The following is an 18,060-nucleotide window of genomic DNA, read 5'->3' as shown; positions in this document are numbered from 1 at the left end:
CAGGAATTCAAACGGCTTGACTAAAAATACTTCTGAGTCTTTGAACAGTCTATTATAGTAGACCAGAAACACATTAAAAGCATAGCCCAAAATATTTCATTTGAGAAATGTGTTTGAAAGTCTCTGGTTTTTACTCCAGAAGCAATATGGACTGCAATGGCAATTTCTGATAATGTGCTCTCCCCTGTCTACTCCATAGCAGTTTTTCTTGATTTTATCTTTCAAAAATAGACCAATTTTATTACTGTTACCACTGGTTTCAATATGAAGCTATACACCATATGAGACTGCTCCTCACCCTCATGGAAAACAGGCAACAAAATCAAAATAGTCTTTATAAGCTGTAAGTTCTAGGTCCTACATAGCAGATATGTAACAGTTTTGTCTAACTCAGACAATAAATCATGTTACAGGTAAATTTTTAGAGTCACACTTCGTTTTTTATTTACAGATAGGGAAAAAAAAAGGAAAAGCTATTTTTAAAGAATAGCAACGTTTGTTTGGTTTGTTGGGAGTTTTTTTTAAAGTGATTTTTATTATCATATTAAACACAGTTGTATTAATGGAATGAGTCTTCATCCTCTTTCACACAGAGAGACTAAAAATGCAAGGGCTAAATGACGCAGAAGCATCATCAGATCTGCCAGCACACTGGTTCAGACTTGTAAGCCTTGTTTCCTTTAATCAAATTCTCTGCATTCATTCCAAAGGGACCAGATGGATAAATGAAATGAAATCCTGGATGAAGTTAGAGAAGTGCCAAAAATACACTCATCTTTTATTCTGTTTCTCAACCTCAAATCTTTTCTATGTCAACCTACAAAGTTCTTCATGCGTTTTGCCATCAGCTTTGGCTGAATATTGATACAGAAGATTAGCAGCAACAACTAAAGTCAAAATACATATTTAAAGAAAGGAAGAGAAACATTTTGTTTTGGGAACTGTATTGACATGTAAAAATTAGACACTAAATTACAATATTTCTTTTCACACACACTATGAAGTGCCAAAAAGCTTTTTTTTAAGTACTAAACCAGAACCCTGGGAAGTCATGAACTGGCAGGCAAAAACTAAAGCGATGACTAAATACTGCAGAGACCTAAGGAGTACTTCAAATGTCCTCCTGGGAAATGCCTATCATCATTTCCACCTCCATGCTGAAGCTGAAACCTAAAGGAAGTTTTAACTTCTCAGGTTAACTTCTGCTTTCTGTACTATGAACCAGAAGACACACACCTTGGCAATTCTGGAGTAAGAAAATGAAGTTAACTCTTTTCAGAAAATCTAATATCTTCTTTGTATGAATAAGAATACAGATGAACATATTTTAACACTGGAAAATAAACTAAAGCCCAAAGACTCCAGAAATCTAATGCTGAGAACATAAAGAATGGACCTGGCACACAGCAGGAACCACTGTTTGATCATCCTGCTTATACGAGCACTCTGCACAAACCTACAGGTACACCTTCAGTCTTCTCCGAAGCTTTAGGCCTCTCTGCTTCGAGCACTGGAGGAACTGTTCCAGGCTCACGTGACTCTGCTGATGTAGGATGACTGACATATTAATGAGGTCTCCAACACTGGTGCATGTCTATCTCTTACTCATCCAAACGCAAAATTACAACAAGGGGAAGTCTGAGTCTTCACTCAGTGAAGGTGGCTGATGCCAACTGAATCTCTCTGTGAGAAGAAGCTTTTTTAAAAACAAAGCAACTGAAAGAGTTCTTGAAAATTTCTCTGACGACTGCAGCTTCAGTCACAGCCTCATCACCTCGACACCTAAGCACTTAATAACACCCCATTTCCCATTCCTCTATAATTAATGCACCAAAACAAGAACACTTTTTAATATGTTATACATGTTGGTATTTATGAAGTCTTATGCAAAGAAAGCAAACATCATGACAAGAAAAAGCGAGCTCTAACCAAGTCTGATGGCTGCTATATAGCAAGAAGAAAGCTTCTTTCCAATGACATAACAAATGCTAAAGAAGTCCAGGTAACAACATCTTAAGTTTTCAGACAAGATGTCAAAAACTGAACATTAAAACAAAAAATATATTTTTTCGTTTAAAAGGGCACTATGTGCTAACATCAGTTTGCAGTGGACTGTATCTGTCTCAAGCACATGGAGTTAATTGTACTTACTTCCTGTAAAACCCTACATTCTGTCTCATGAACAAACCTAAAAATGCAATCATACAGTCAAAGAAAAGCCTGAATTAGAAGGGACCTGGAGATCTGACCCGACCTGTCACAGGAAAGGGAGCCTTGATGACACTATCCAGCACCCTGTCCAATCACACCTTGGAAACCTCCAGCAGTGGGGATTCTACCACGTCCCTGGGGAGGCTGGTCCATTACCACCTGAACATAATATGCCCAGATTTCTGTTCCTCTCATTAATACACTTGTCCTTTCAAAGAACTTGGGCGTTCCTCTGTATGTATCTTCAAGTACTGGATACTCTTAATACCACAATCAAATGAGCTTCTATGATCTCTGGCATCAAAGCCAAGTAAACAGGGAGGTCCTCTCTGCAGTACATGGCATCTTGACAGTCCCTATGTTCTGCAGGATGACTTCTGCCTTCTGTACTTCAGCATTTGAAGAGATCTAAACGGTGATGTTTTCTCTGTACAGTGAGATACTCCTGTGCTTCAAATACTAAACTCTGTTTTATGCCTGAGGAGCACACTTACTATAGCAGCTCTCATACAAAGCTTTCTTTTGGGGGTCTCAGGCCAAAGTTTTACCTGAGCCTTTTCTCATCACCTCGAAGGATCAAGGTGCATCTTGGAACTCATCTCCTGCAGCTATGTGAGATGTGCAGCACAGCATTTTAAACAAGGCTGTCCAGGAGACACAGCATGTTCTCACAGCTTATGACAACTTTGCGGTGAGGCTGTAGTGTTTCCTAGCATCACTCAGAACTATTATAGCGCTGAAGACACAGCAGTTGAGTTTTCATCCTCAGGAGGATCTCCATCACACCTTCAGTGACTCACTGTCTTGAGCCAAGGCTGAGAATCGGGCTTTCACACCCTTGTGAAGTTCTTTGGAGTAAACAAGAGTGGGAGTGTGCTTGTGTGAGAACACTGGGATAGCTCAGATCAGGTGTTAACACTGTGCACCTGGGCTTGCACAGGCAGCGAACTGAGGCACTGAATATCCAGCAGTCTTGAATGAGCTTCATTGAGAAATGAGTTCTAAAAAGAGGAATACAGTCCTTTTTTCAGCTAAACTGCCTGAGCTGGGGTGACAGTCCCAAATGGTAAACACTCCTCCTTTCAGTCACATCTTTTTTCAACAGATATCTTCTGAGCCTGTGCTCTTCTAAAAGCTCCGTTAGCTCATGACAGCGTTATGTACTGAGCCTGGCAACTCTGGGAGTTCCTGGCACTGATACCTACCATAGCCCATCATGCTGCTGGCTGGCTTCTTCCAGAAAACCTGAAGAGTCTGATGAAACCTGTATTAGGTATTATCATACCTAAATACCAAAAAGGAACCACAATTCCTACTAAATCTTTGAGGCCAACTCCATTCTTTATTCAATTATAGAAATACTCACTTTGTTGCAGATTTTTAAAAAAAGGAAACAATCAAAAAAACCACAAACCCAAAGCCATCACAACTGAATTACATAAATAGGTCAGTTCCTTTTATGTTGAAAAAGATCACTAAAGCACTTCGTAATAGTTTTCACATACTGGTAAGGAGAATTCTGCTGCAAGTGTCTGAACTGGCCTGGAAGACTTAAGAGGACACTGAATCCAAATCCACAGCCAAGGTCAAAAAAGTCTCTCACTACACTTCAGCAGAATTTTCTTGGGCTCTCAACAGCACAGGGAGGATGCTAATATGCACAACTGCTAAAAGGACTCCAAATCAGAAAAAACAACTATTGGGTAAGTGTATATTTTCTAGAAATCATCCTGCCAACACCAATATTATATTTACACAGCTGGGATGTGTTCATGTTTTGTAAGAAGTAGCATGAAATTTGGAGACAATCCAGAACCTCTCGACTTCTAAAGCTTCCTGTATAAAAAATTTTTGCCATTCCACTGAGTCTGAGAAATATGAAGAACTTACAATGCAGTCTGTTAAAAAATTAACTTCTTAAGGAGATCACTGGTTCACTGGCGATGCCCAGTCCAAACTGGAGCTCATTATAACTCTTCACAAGAAGTGTGCATGCATTTCTCACATTTATAATATGATCAACCCCATTTTGGTATTCCATTCTTTAATAACAACAAAAAAGAAAAAAAAGGGGAAACAAAGGCAAAATAAAAGGCTTAGGTTCACCATTTCTGGGATCCCTAACATAGCACAAAGCATCACTGTATTTTTTTTTTTTTGTAGATTTCTATTATGATTTTTTTGGTGCTTTTCTAATTTTTTATTATTTTTCAGGACTCAATTAAGAGATCAAGTACTAATTTTGATTTTTTCAACTAAAGTAAATCGTGACCCCTAAAATATAGGCAAGTGAATCATCAAAGTGGGGGCAAACAATCTATCTGCCTTTAGGATAAAAACTACAATATCAGCAAAACTAAATAGACTACTGAACTTCAATAAGCTGCTGTAGATGTTCAATGTAGTTAATATATTGCCACAAGAAAGAAAAAAAAAGCCCTAACAAGACACAGTACTTCTAGATACAGCTGAAGAGACATTAACTTACTAAGGCAAATGCAAATTAAGTAGATTGCAGAGATTACACCATGCACTGCCTAAAAAATACAGGGAAAAATCTAACACATTAAAGCAAATCAGGTTAAAAGGATCATCCTTGCCAACATTAATACAGAAACCTTTCAAAGGCTGGGCAAATCTTAACACTTTCATACATAGTTTTTTTTATAGTCTGGTACAATTTTTCACAGGAAGAATATATTGTGTAAATTACAGCATAACATCGCTCGTCAGGAAGGATTTTAAAACTGCAAACTATAAAATGTGGCTTTACTTTTAAGTCTGTAAGTATTAAGTATTACATAAAAATAAAATATTCTTACACAATCACATTAGAAAAAGGTGTATTTGGCTGTACATAGTAAAATATGGACAATTAAAGCGTACGACATCATAACAAATAGTTAACGTTAATTTTAATCAGTATATCACATCCCACTGCTGCCTTACTGTGACCTCATTTTAATGACCACTAGAGGATGCTATGAGAACAATTAGTCATAGTAAAAAAAAAGGGGGAGGAGGGGATGTATCTTGCCTATAAAATACTTTCATTTACAGAAAAGTGTCAGTTTACGAACTGTTGCAAGGTTACTAGTGTTGAAACTAGGAGTTGTCTCATAAGCTTTTCAGACATTTAGCAAGAAAAAAAACGAACTGCAGAAATTCATAAACACACACGCTTTCCAAAATAACAAAAAGCAAGTTTACATCCTCGTTCCGTGTGCCAGAACAGTTTACTATAGACAAGGTCACACTACTTAAAGTACCTAGTTTATTTAAAACTAGGAGACAAGGAACAGCTTGCCAACCAAGCAGATGATTTGATGAATATTCCTTCAGGTATTAGAATTCATAAGAAAATAACTTTAGAATTACGGTATTATAGATGATAAACTATTCAGTTGCATACTTACTTCATCCATTTTCATGCAAGTGCCAAAATCTGCCAGCTTCAGATGCCCATATTTATCTAAAAGCATATTGTCGGGCTTCACGTCTCTGTGTATCAAGCCCATGGAGTGAATTGCATCAAGAGCAAGAACAACTTCGGCTGTGTAGAACTTGGCCCATTTCTCAGGCACATCGTAGTTGCTCATAAGGTTTACGAGATCTCCACCTGGCATGTATTCCATCACCATGTACAAGTATTTGTCATCTTGAAAGGCACAAAATAGCTGCAGCATTAACAAAAGGAAAAGAAAAAAGTGCAATTACCTTTCAGAGACAGCTAGGAAAAAGAATAAAGCACTTTATTTTGATGTTTCATTAGATCTGAGCATATATTTTCAAGACTCATGCAAAATAACAGTTTTTTATATTCAGATAATCTACATTTTCTATTAATTATGATGATACCTTGAAATTTACTGAACTTCAAAACTCCCTCATTTTCACATTTAAGAAAGCGAAAAAGATTCCCTGGTTACTTTAGCAGTATGAGCTTCTATGTATCCACGTTTCTTGGCATTAAAAAGTATCACTGAGTCAAAATACAAAATATCAAATCTGAGAAAGGGAGCATCATGTATTGATTTATAAATAGCTCAACAGTGAATAGCATCTTATATTGTTTCTAAATGTTATATATTATACATCTCCTTATCTCTGTACATATTTACAAAAACACTTGTCACTACTGATTTTGTCCTAAATCAACACATACATTGAAATAAGAAAAAAAAAATGTTCCTGAAGACAACTATAACACAATACGAAGAAATTATCCTTAACAATAAAATAACAGTCTGGTACAGGTTGTGGCTATTATCTTTCCTACTGGCATGACAGTGAAAGTAAGTTTAGTCTCTTTAAAATGTATCTCAGACCTAGAGTACTGAAGTTTTAGAGATTTCACCTAGCAATCACCAGATCTGAAAACGGCCCAAACCAGCAAACGCGTTACTATCAAATCTCCAGTGACTGGTGTGAAAATGTCTCTGGAGTTTTCTCACCTAATTTCTCAAGGAATGCTGCTCCTATACACTGAAAACTAAAATCATTCACATCTCCAAGTTATCCACACAAAATTCTAAAGGAAATTGAAAAAGAGGAAGTATCTAGTAAACTGCATATTAGGAAGAAATTCTTTACAGTGAGGGTGGTGAGACACTGGCACAGGTTACCCAGGGAAGTTGTGGATGCCCCCTCCCTGGAGGTGTTCAAGGCCAGGTTGGACAGGGCTTTGGGCAACCTGGTCTGGTTGGAGGTCGCCCAGCCCATGGCAGGGGGGTTGGACTGGATGAGCTTTAAGGTCCCTTCCAACCCAAACCATTCTGTGAGTCTATGGTTCTATAAATAGGACAAAATTTTAAAAAGGGTTTTTATGGAGGATGAGGAATCATGGAAGGCTGGAACATTATTAAGGAGATTTGACCTTTAGATTAAAATTTACTGTACATCAGTGACAGAAGACCTATATTATAAATACATATTTAAATAAATATATATTGCACTGAATTTGTTTTTACAAATTGATGCAGTATATACCAAGATAATGCATTTGGTCATTAAAATCTAAATTAAAATCCAAAACAGTCTGTATTCTCACATGTAAAGATATTAATAGAACACAGTAATGAATAACAACACTATGCCTTTATACGGCACTTTCATTATTGCCCTTAAGGGATTTCATTAAAAAAAATAAAAATCAAAATTATCTAGGGCTCTGGTTTCACTTGCTTTTCCCATAAGAGAGAAGGCACAGAGAAGCAGTGTGATCTGTCCCAGTTTCTAGCTCAGAACAGGACCTATATTTTCTTAAAACCAGCTCAGTGTCCTATCCCACTGGACCACATTACCTAAATTTATCACACTAATACACTTCATCATAAAAGGCACAACTGCAGCTACACTTAAAATCCTTTGCTATTTACAAATACATGCACATTCATACCATGCTTGCTACACTTCTCTTCGAAAACTGAGTGCTGAACATTTCCATTACTTTCAACTGCATGCAAAATATAAAAATAATTCCAGACAACGGCTGTCATTAGAACAAAAACAAATAAAAATTTATCTATTTAGTTAAGTATTTCTGCTGAATACATGCAAGAAAACAGGACATGCTCAGAAGAGCAAAACGTCTAAATAACAAAATCTTGTAAAACACTTCTTACATACATGAGGTAAAGTGTTATGAAGAACACATGGAAAGCCTAAGGCCAGTCTTTACTTATTAAATATACAGAAGCATGGCAATATATGTGAGAGCATTTAAATGTATTAATTATTTAACAAAATGAAGTAGTAACAATTTCTTTAAGCATATGCTATCCACTACTCATTTTATTAATTAGTGTCATTTAGCAGTTACAACAAATCGCAATATTCAGGACTAATTCTTCCCAAAGGCATAACTCCTACTAACACAGCCAGATGAACCAAACTCAGCAAAACTGCTGTAAATACGTATCTTTAAAAATTAAATCTGACCATAAACCATTATTTGAGCTTAGATGTAAATTCAAAACCAGCTCAAGAGTGGGAAAGATTTATGGCTTTATTGTTATTATTTTACTCTTACATATCTCCCTTACCTGAACCACCCACGGACTGTTGGCGAAGGCCATGATATCTCTTTCTTCCCAGAAAAAGGCTGAATCTGATCTCTTGATCATTTCAAATTTACTAAGTAGCTTCATTGCATAAACCTTCTGTGTCATTTTATGGCGAACCTGTTGGTTGAGAAAGAAGAGAAACAACTTTTTAAAAATGCTTTGTAGAAAAGACTGAATACCAGCATAGTATATTTCTCCTATGTACAAACTGCTTTCTGAGATGCAATGCCTTGAGATCTTCATATACCAAATTTTCTAAAGAGTAAGGATTTGAGAACTTCCAAACTTGGAAAGAAAAACCTAACAACCGCTCAAAAGAAACCACAGCAGGGATGCAACAAGAAGGATGCCAAATGAAGGAAGATCTGCCAGAGAGGAGCTGCAGGGCCACAGGGACGTGCCTCCGGGCTGCGGGAGCTCTGCGGAGGCAGCTGCTTTATTGAGGACGCACTGATACAACCCTATGTGGTTCCTCACTATGGCTATGAGCATAAACATGAGAGCTGACTGCAGTAATCTGCTCACTCAAATTAAAAATGCTAAAAAACTCCCAAACAAAACAAAACCAAAAAACCCAATCCAAAACTCAGAATGAGAAGAGTACATCTTTCTCTAAAGAAGTGGGCTACCGCTCTTAACATTTTCTCAGTGAACATACTTACTAACACTAAAAGAGATTAAATAATTCTATTTGCAGAAGAAAAAGGAAATGCTTGTCTATTCCCCCTTCAAAAGTTCCACCATGTATGGAGAAATGCAACTCTGCTTATAATTTCTCACTCTGATCACCATCTATCTGTTGTACTCATTCATGTTAGAAATTCTGCAAGCAGTCCACTTCAGCTTATTTTTCACAAAAAAAGATTGTTCCTATTTCTTTTCTTAAGTAGTTCTTAAATTCACTTTAAATGGTGTAAAATTAATAAGAAATCTGGTTGGAAAACTGAAATTAAAAGTTTTATGAAAAAATGTGAAAATATTTTGGAAGACTTCATCTGAATATGGTCATGAAACGAAATCCTTTAAAAGTACAGACTGTAAAGTCATTACTCTGTAATGAAAAAACATTAATTATTCTACTTTATGAAACAATTACCAAAGGACTACTTTTTTGTCATTCTTCAGTATTCAGCTGTAAGATGTGTGAGTCAGCAGAAAAAAGGAATTAACTGCATCTTCATTTTCTGCGTATTTTCTTCACATTAAAATAAAAAGTTCAGTGGACTGATTTGTGAGATCAGAACTAAACAGTTACGATTTTCTGGTGCATTTAAAAGTCTCATATTTAGTAAAATAAACCATATCTCCCAACCTCTTATTTTTACACAATGTCCAAATTTAATTACACTACTTGAAATAACATTTAATAGGCTCTTTTCCAGAACAGCTGCAAATGTTTCAGGTCCATTGTGTCTGCAGTGCAAAGCTTCAGAGAGGCACCTATTTGGTCTACAAATCTGGGAGCATCGCTCTCCTGCTCCTGAGGAGCTGTAAACACAAATGTTGCTGAAGCCAACAGGAATGACCTCAAGAAACAGGAAAAAGGGAGGGGTGGAAATAGGAAATGGGGGGGAAATGGGGAAAAAGGGTTAAGAGTGAGAACATGAAAAGAAACAGAGTTATTTATGAGCTTACTGTTCTTGAAATTGGGGCTTTTTGTTCTCAAGATACAGGTACAAAAGTTTTAGGATAGTATCTTGCATAGTTTAACACTAACCAACAACCTTCTGTACAGCTAGATTAAAAAATCACCAGCCAAACACCAAAACAGAAACCCATCTACATGCATCGACATCTCTATAAGCACGTACATTTTAAGACATTAACAATTAACCAGCTAGTGAAAGTGTCCTAAAAAAGGATTTGGAAAACCAACTCCTTCCCCTTTACTACTAATCCCACATGGGATTATTCACAAAGACTTGGTGGTACACCAGAAACTATATTCTGTAGAGTAGAGCTTCTGCAATCCTGCTCAAAACCAGAAGAAACACAAAGACCAACAACCTCAGAAAGATATTGTTTAATTGAAAATGTATCTTTTGGTGAAGTTCACATAAAGCCCTGCCTTGTATTCAGTAGTTAACAATTCCTAAAATCGCTGTGTAGTCTTGCCTGGATGCAGTTAGTATAGCTGCCTCTTTTACAAGAAAAATTGTCTCCCACTGCTCTCATGCATCGGAGAAGCAAAGTAACCAGGGGCATGGGGACCAGAAACCACAGCCCACACACCTCTCTAAGGCAGTGCCAATGGGTTATTCGTTGGCTAAATTATTTCTTGAGAAAATTTCAAGACAGGTTCATTCTCTGTACAAAAATCAAGAAGTCAAGGCAACAACTAGCACACTGGCACACTGAAAGGCTGAGTGTGCCTTGGCATTCCTTACAGGTGAACAGAGCCATTGGTGACACCACTCCTCATGTCACCACTGTGGCCCCTGGAGACAGAGCATTTAGCTGCTACCCACTGTGCTCTTTACCCAGAGCTATATTTGTACATACGTATATTGGCTCATACAGCAGATTATTCATGTATTAAACTGTCGTGATGTTTCAATTTCTTCCAACTGTTGAAACGAACTGCCAAATTTAAAGTGCAGCTCACCAGAGTAACTCTCAAAATAGGTAGGAAAATCCCTTCGTGCCATCAGCGCTGAGTAACACGGCCTCGTTTAAGAATTTCCCTAACTCTGCTTCATCAATTTAAGACTTTCAAGAAACAAGTACACAAAATGCATCCGTAATTTCTACAGCATTCATGTCAGAAGACACTCTGTAGGCAAAGAAAAAAACATATCCATTTAAAGTTACTGGATTGAATACATAGTATTGATAATGATACCACCTCCTGTATGATAAAAGTAAATTAAGATCCTAGAGTGGAACTGTGAAATGAACTCTAAGGTTTTAAAACATCACAGATATCCTTAAATGCTTAATACAGCCATAAGAAATTGATACAGATAGGGTACTAAAGTTCACGTCCCGATAAATTTTCAGGTAATAGACCATGACTGCATTATTTGCATTACTACAGAAGCGTGCATAGCAGTGGCTGGGGAACTAAACCTAATAAACAAAGCACTTAATGGAAAAAACTAAGCCAGCACCTGTTCACATAGGCCATGACAACCGCTAGTTTGCAACAGCAAGAAATCACATAGCAAAGACTGTCCCACAGACCACCTTTTACTACCCTAATACAAGGAGGAGTTAGCCTTGCTTTATCTTTCTATTCTAGTGCATGATCAAGTCAGTCTGCTGCGTCACTGCAACGTTACAGTGCTTTGATTAGACCTGGGAGAAGGAACTGAGGATGTGTTTTCATTTCAAGAGGATTTCTCATCAAGTGAAAACAAGAGGTGCTCAGGATGTGCTTTCATAAATTACTGTTTCTGCATAAAATGCAAGTAACTTATTAAGCGCCATAATTCAATTTTTCTGTCTGCTCTAGACACCAGCCACTTCTATTCACAGCCCTGCACAAGACAAGCAGCAATCTGGCAGCTGGCAATTATTTTCTTGGCTTTTCCCATCGCTGCAGATCCAGCAAAGCCAGAGGCCAGAGCCCAAGAGCAGACCTTAGTATTTCTGTAGTTATAGAGAAACTGTTTTTCCACCAAAGTCAGATGCTCAGATCAGAGTCATCTGATCTCTCTTTATGGGACTTTTAGTTTTTGTGGGGAAGAAGAGGGGAAAAATAAGGCTTTTTTAAAAAATCTAGCCGTACAACACCACAGTAGAGAATGGGTTTTCCTTTCTTGCTAGAATCTGGAAAGCTGATCTCTCCACACCACTGCTTTCATAAGAAAAGGCTACACAGGAGCAGAAAGCTTGGGGGAAACAAAATTAAATGAAAGAGGTCATAGCTGACTATGTTATGCTGTACATCAACATACTCATTTTTTGGCTCATTATATTGAACTATTACAAATATTTAACAAATATTTGTTCATGCACAATGGCACACACTGACAACATGACATTCATGAATTTAACCAATGCGCTTCATCACATTTTATTTATGGTTCTTTCTGCATTTAGCCTCCAGTGAAGCAGATTTCTATTTTGATCACAGAATGTGTTGCAAAATATTTTGATTACTGCAAATCCATCATCTGCAACTGTGATGTTCACATTTTGAATGGAGCAGAAATAGATATAGCTTAGCTCAATAGTTTAAATGTGTATCATACCTTGTGAGACAAAAAGTCTAGGTATATAAGCCCTCATCACCAGCTAATATTAGTTCAGATCTACAATTGTATTTATTAACCCACTGCTTTTCAGCTGTAAAGCTGCATAACATTATGATTTCTGCTTATATTTTTACATTCCAGAAAAATAATTGGTTTTCTAAACTGGCATGAAGTGCAGAAGAGCTCTACATGAACACAGAGAGGTTCCCTTCCAGTACCATGCATTCTTAGCTTTTCTTATTTGGGGGCTTGAAAGGCTTATTTAATAAAAACAAACAAACAACAACAAAACTCCCCAAATCATCACTATATGACCAAGTTACTATGCATTTTACCACTACATTATAATGATGAGTTTGTCTTCAGATCCCTCAAACTACGTAACTGCAGTGCATACACTGTACTTTAGAATTTAGATTGTGCATGACACAGTGAAGTAAGAAAAAGTTTCCATTCTAAGCCAGAACAAATTAAGAACTTATCTTTTAAATGAAATACTGAAAAGAATATGAAAACTATTTAGAAAAACCCTTAGGTTCTTAGAAATATAGATATGAAAACAATGTATTTTTATTTTTGAAGCACTTTAAAAATACAGTTCTTTTGGATGCTTCCAGTAAATAAATCAGTGTCACATACTAAAAGAGGCACACGATTTCTGTTATTGGGATCTCTTTTTCATCTTTCCCTCCCAAGAAATAAACAGGGAACTCTGCTCCTTCCGACTTGATTCGTCACTGATTTCCCATGCAAATGCATGACAAAGAAGCATCACTGTTAGCTACTGTAAGTGGATGTATGAAATGGTAAAAATGTCTGCTGGAAGACTTTAAAACAAACCATTTGCCGTTACTGCCAGTGAAAAAACAGAGTAGACAGATTTCTTACGAAACTCCCTGCAGCAGCCCCTTCTCAAAAAAGTAAGGTTCTGCTGAAGGTTTTGGTTTTGTTTTTCATCTCTTGCCAGCAAGGATATAAAAGCATATAAAGTTATATACTAAATTTTCAAAGTCTTGTTCGAAATTGGGATCTTTGGAAATACTTCTCTCTATACTTCATGAATACTTCTGGATAAAAACAAAGTGCAAATGACCCAGAAAGAAACAGGGAAGAGGGAGATACATTCTCATGTTTCACTTGGATGAAGTCGCCCTAAAAAATGAAATAAATGAATAAAAATTGCTGATTAAATGTCGTTAACTGCCACGTGAATTACATCTACATTTGCGAATTACCCATGAGCCACACAAATAGTGCTAGTCACAGGGTTTTTCTCCCCACTTCCAACCAATTTCACCAATACTAACACAGAAAACATATATAATTTTATAAATGGATAATAATTGTATTGCCATTACATGTTGTGTACCTCCTGTAAGCATTTCAGAGCTAAGGTCTTGCCACATTCCTCAACAAAATTCCACAACATCTTTGTATTTTCCAAAATTGCTGTACATTGAAGAGAACATGATTTTCCCAGCTTCCTAGTGCAAAATTAGCACAGAACAGTGAAATGTCAGTTCCATGTCTAAAGGCACAAGCAAAAAGGTAATTTTTTTTTTTACCTTGTGCTAACAAGATAACAAACTTCAATCACTGCAAATTAGGTGCTCCCCTTTCCACTGAGTTGCTTCACATCTCTCTCTCCCCTTCTAAAAATGCTTACGCAGAAAATTACCCTGGATCAGCTGATGTGCCGTTATCTGTCAGCGCGTGGTAACTTGTCCCTGGTGTTCACATTCTCAGACTGGATGTGGTGCTTACATCCACAGCATATTTCAGAACTGACATACCAAGCCATCTTATACATTTGCTCACATTTTTGTGCCATTTATCACACAGTACAACATGGTACTCCAGGAAAAATCAAAATTAAATGAAAAGCAGACTATGTATGATATACTAAGTTACTTTTTGTAGTCTGATTGCTTTTTAAAAAGAAATAAATAGAATTTCTCTGCAATATAAATTTAAAAAGTAACTTCATTCTTACATGAGGTATTACATAGGATACAATTTTGAGTGGACAATGTTAAGAAAAAGGCTTAAAAATTCTTACGTGAATCATAACAGTTAAATACAACGTAAGTTTCACAATTATAAGAGCAAAACCATATTTGTTTGTTACACTATTAGCTTGTTCTTTCATATGAAGGCTTTGGATATTATTATACAGCGATGCTTATGGCCAACAAAATTTACAATTGCCATGAACTGCCTTTTCTGTTTTGATCAAAGGACAGCAAAGTGTTTCCTAAGTCCTTCCCTACCAATCCATCATGTTTTAAATCCAGATGTACTCTTCATTATGCACAGAAAGGGCCTCACAATACAATGAAAATAACAGTTATTCTTCATAATGGATTTTTAGATATAAAGCATGCAAGACTGGAGAAGGTTTTGGCTAGATCCATAAATCTGTCTAATCACTAAATCATTACATTCTTACCAGCTGCACTTCTCCAAAAGCCCCTCTTCCAATCACCTTGACAACATCATAGTCTTCAGCTTTCATTTGTAAAGCTCGGATTTTTTCCACAATCTTCTCATCTAAAACAAATCAAACACGAGTTGTGATCATGCATGCATTAACAGAATACAGTAATCTTCTCTAACATTTTCTCATTTGAAGGTAAAATAAGCTATTTTTATTTAAATCTTTAGAGCCTTCTGGGTAATTCTTGAAATCTGCAATCACTATTAATAGCCCCTTTCATTACTGTTTGGAAACCATTAACCATCTACGTTTAGCTGTAACAACTGAAATGTCTTTTGGATTTTGCTGACTCTCATTTCACACCTCTAATAATCATGCACAAGCTTACAGGACGACTCTGGTAATGAAGAGGACCAGAGAGGCCCATCTTGAATTTTCAGACAATGATTTGTTGCCACCCGCTGCGCTGCCAGGATCCACTGACACTGCACAGGTAACACAAGACAGGGAAGTACCCGGTACGCACCACAGCACTGCAGGTGCAACCTGGGGGGCTCAACAGCAGTCCAACATTGAGGAAGACAACTCAGTACCCTCTGTGTACAACTCCAGATCATGCAAGGACATGAATCCAGATCACTCATTCATCCCATATAAAATATTAATTCTGTTTACCTATGTTCATGTAACTGCTGGCCATTTCAAAGTGCGTTTTAGTGTTCACTGCATGTGCAGGTCTACATTTTTTAACATTAGATCTACGACGCTCTGTTCAAGTATCCCTTGGTGCAATATTCTGCAGATAAGTTCTGTCTTTCAGTATTTTCTTGTTGGCAGTTGTGGGAATTGGTAAGGGAAACCAGTGAAATTCTGACCTCTGACAAATCCTAAAAACATGCAAGGTCCTAGACGTTAATTTTGCAAACAGAGCATGTCAGTGAACGCATTCCTGGCTAAATGCATTTTAAAAATCTATTCTTATTACAAGGACAAAAGGTAATGGGAGCAATGACTGGAATCCATAATACTGGAGGTAATCTTTCTTAAGCGTGACAAGTTTTGACACTGCCCTGACATGTGCTTAGAGGAAGAACTAAACAGCAAAACAGGTTGACTGGAGCAACAACTGCGCCAGGGAAGAGCATGGAATGGCATGAAAAGCTGTGGACGCTTATATTCAGAGAGGAGTAGAGGTGGATATTGCAAGATCCCTGCTGAGGGTCAAAGACTGTGGAATTTGATCCCAAGAAAGGCATTAAAGGGAATCCCAGATCTGAACACAGGAAAGAAAAGATTAGAGGTACAGTTAATTCAGTATGACATTAAAGATGACACTGTCAGCAGGGAGTTAATGATAACAAATATGTGGTAAATGATTCAACCATTCCTACATATTCATGAAGAGAAACCTCCAAGGAACCTAGGAGGTGCCTGACCAACAAGAACATTTCTTTCGACCCAAGTGAGCAAGGACCCAATCCAGAAGACACTCAGATCCACATTCACAAACAAGAACGAACTGGCCAGGGATGACAAAATCTGTGAGAGAACTGAGGAAGGAAATAGCAGACCCTGGACTTCAGGAGAACAGACTACAGCTTGTTCAGGGAACTCACAGCAGACTTCGTGGGATGCTGCTGTGGAGGGTAAAAGAGTGGGTTGATCTTCAGAAATTATATGTTCAGAGCACAGGAACGGTCTGTTCTAGTTAAGATAGAAATCGAGCAGGCATGGCAGAGAGCCAGTTTGGCTGAATGGGCAACCTCTGCCTCAACTCAAACACAAAAGGTAAAGGCTTGGAACATGGAAGCGGGGATGGGCTGCCCAGCGGGAATCTCCCAAGTATGCAAGGATGAAATTGGGAAAGCCAAGCTCAGCTGGAGTTAAAACTAGCCAGGGTTATGAAGGGAAACAAGAGCCTTTATAAATACACTGGCAAGAAAAGCAAGAATGAGGCAAATGATACCTCAATACCTTTTTCTGTCTCAGACTTCACTATCAAGCTCTGCACCCAGGCCTCACAGCTGCCCAAAGCTAATCACAGAATGTCAAGCAATGAAGTATCACATGAGAGGAAGTCAGATTTAAGGACCAATAAAGCAAACTTGACATACATCAGGCCCTGAGATGACACAGGACACATCTGAGCATGCTGAAGAAGCCAGTCAACATTCCCAGGCTGTTCTCCATCACCTTTGAAACGCCATCAGCAAACTGGGGAGGCTCCTGATGACTGGCAAAGGGCAAATACCATGTCCATGTTCTAGAAGGGCAACAAGGAGGATCCAGAAAACTACAGGCTGGAAGCGGAGCCTAACCTCACTGCCCACGATGACCATAGTGCAAATCCTTCTGGAATCCTCTTCCAAGCACTTGATGGACAAGAAAGGCTGGGAACAGCCAGAATGGATCCAAAAAGGACAAACTGTGTTGAATTAACCTAACTGCCTTCTGTGAGGATATGTCTGTCTTGGTGGACACAGGAAGATCAGTACACTTTTCCTGTACTTGACTGCAGCAAGACTTTCAACACAGCAACTCAAGGTATCTTTGTAGCCAAACCAGTCCGATATTAATTGCACAGAGAAATTACAAGGTGGGTGGAAAACCTGCTGGAGTCACAGTCAGTGGTTCAAAGTTGATACAGTGGAGGGCTGCTCCTAAGAGGGACCCAGACAGGATGAGTAAATGAGCTAACAGGAACCTCACAAAGTCCAACAAAGGCAAACACAGACTGCTGTACCGGGGATGGACCAGCACCACCCAACAGTACAGGATGTTGCACACCAGCTAGAGGGGACTGTGAGGATGAGGACCTGAGAGCCCTGGTGGACAACAAGATGAACAAAGAGGAACCAGCAGCAAGCCTTTGCACTGACTGTATACAAGGCTGTGCTGGTAAATGCATAGCCCAAAGCTTGAGGGACGTGCTTCTTCCCCTCGGTCTGCCACTTGTGAGACCACATCTGGAATGCTACATCTAGTTTTGGGCTCCTCAGTGCACCAAAAAGTAGCAAAATATTCCCTAGCTTCATGGAAGGCCACCAAAATACCTGGAGACTGGGACTGGAATTGCTCGTCTTAGCAACCATCATCATGGTTGGCCTCAACAGGAATTGACAGGAGGTTTTACTTTTAAGAGGCGCAA

The 18,060-nt window shown here is 38.1% G+C and overlaps 1 protein-coding gene across 1 annotated transcript in view; it reads right to left on the bottom strand.

Moving 5' to 3' along the window:
* Nucleotides 1–18,060, bottom strand: part of LOC104539349 (rho-associated protein kinase 2) — a gene marked incomplete at its 3' end in the record, with an annotated part of 34,654 nt that overhangs the window by 10,007 nt on the left and 6,587 nt on the right. The window contains exons 2-4 of the mRNA XM_010182849.1: nucleotides 14,925–15,025; nucleotides 8,256–8,393; nucleotides 5,628–5,888 (exon numbers count right to left, since the gene is read on the bottom strand). Coding sequence (XP_010181151.1) covers nucleotides 5,628–5,888; nucleotides 8,256–8,393; nucleotides 14,925–14,990 — 465 coding nt within the window. The remainder of the gene's footprint in view (nucleotides 1–5,627; nucleotides 5,889–8,255; nucleotides 8,394–14,924; nucleotides 15,026–18,060) is intronic.

Source organism: Mesitornis unicolor, unplaced genomic scaffold (genome assembly GCF_000695765.1).
Source record: "Mesitornis unicolor isolate BGI_N332 unplaced genomic scaffold, ASM69576v1 scaffold17654, whole genome shotgun sequence".
In the NCBI taxonomy this organism is placed as follows: Eukaryota; Metazoa; Chordata; class Aves; order Mesitornithiformes; family Mesitornithidae; genus Mesitornis; species Mesitornis unicolor.
Note: the sequence above shows the minus strand (reverse complement) of the source record. Positions and strands in the feature narration are given on the sequence as shown.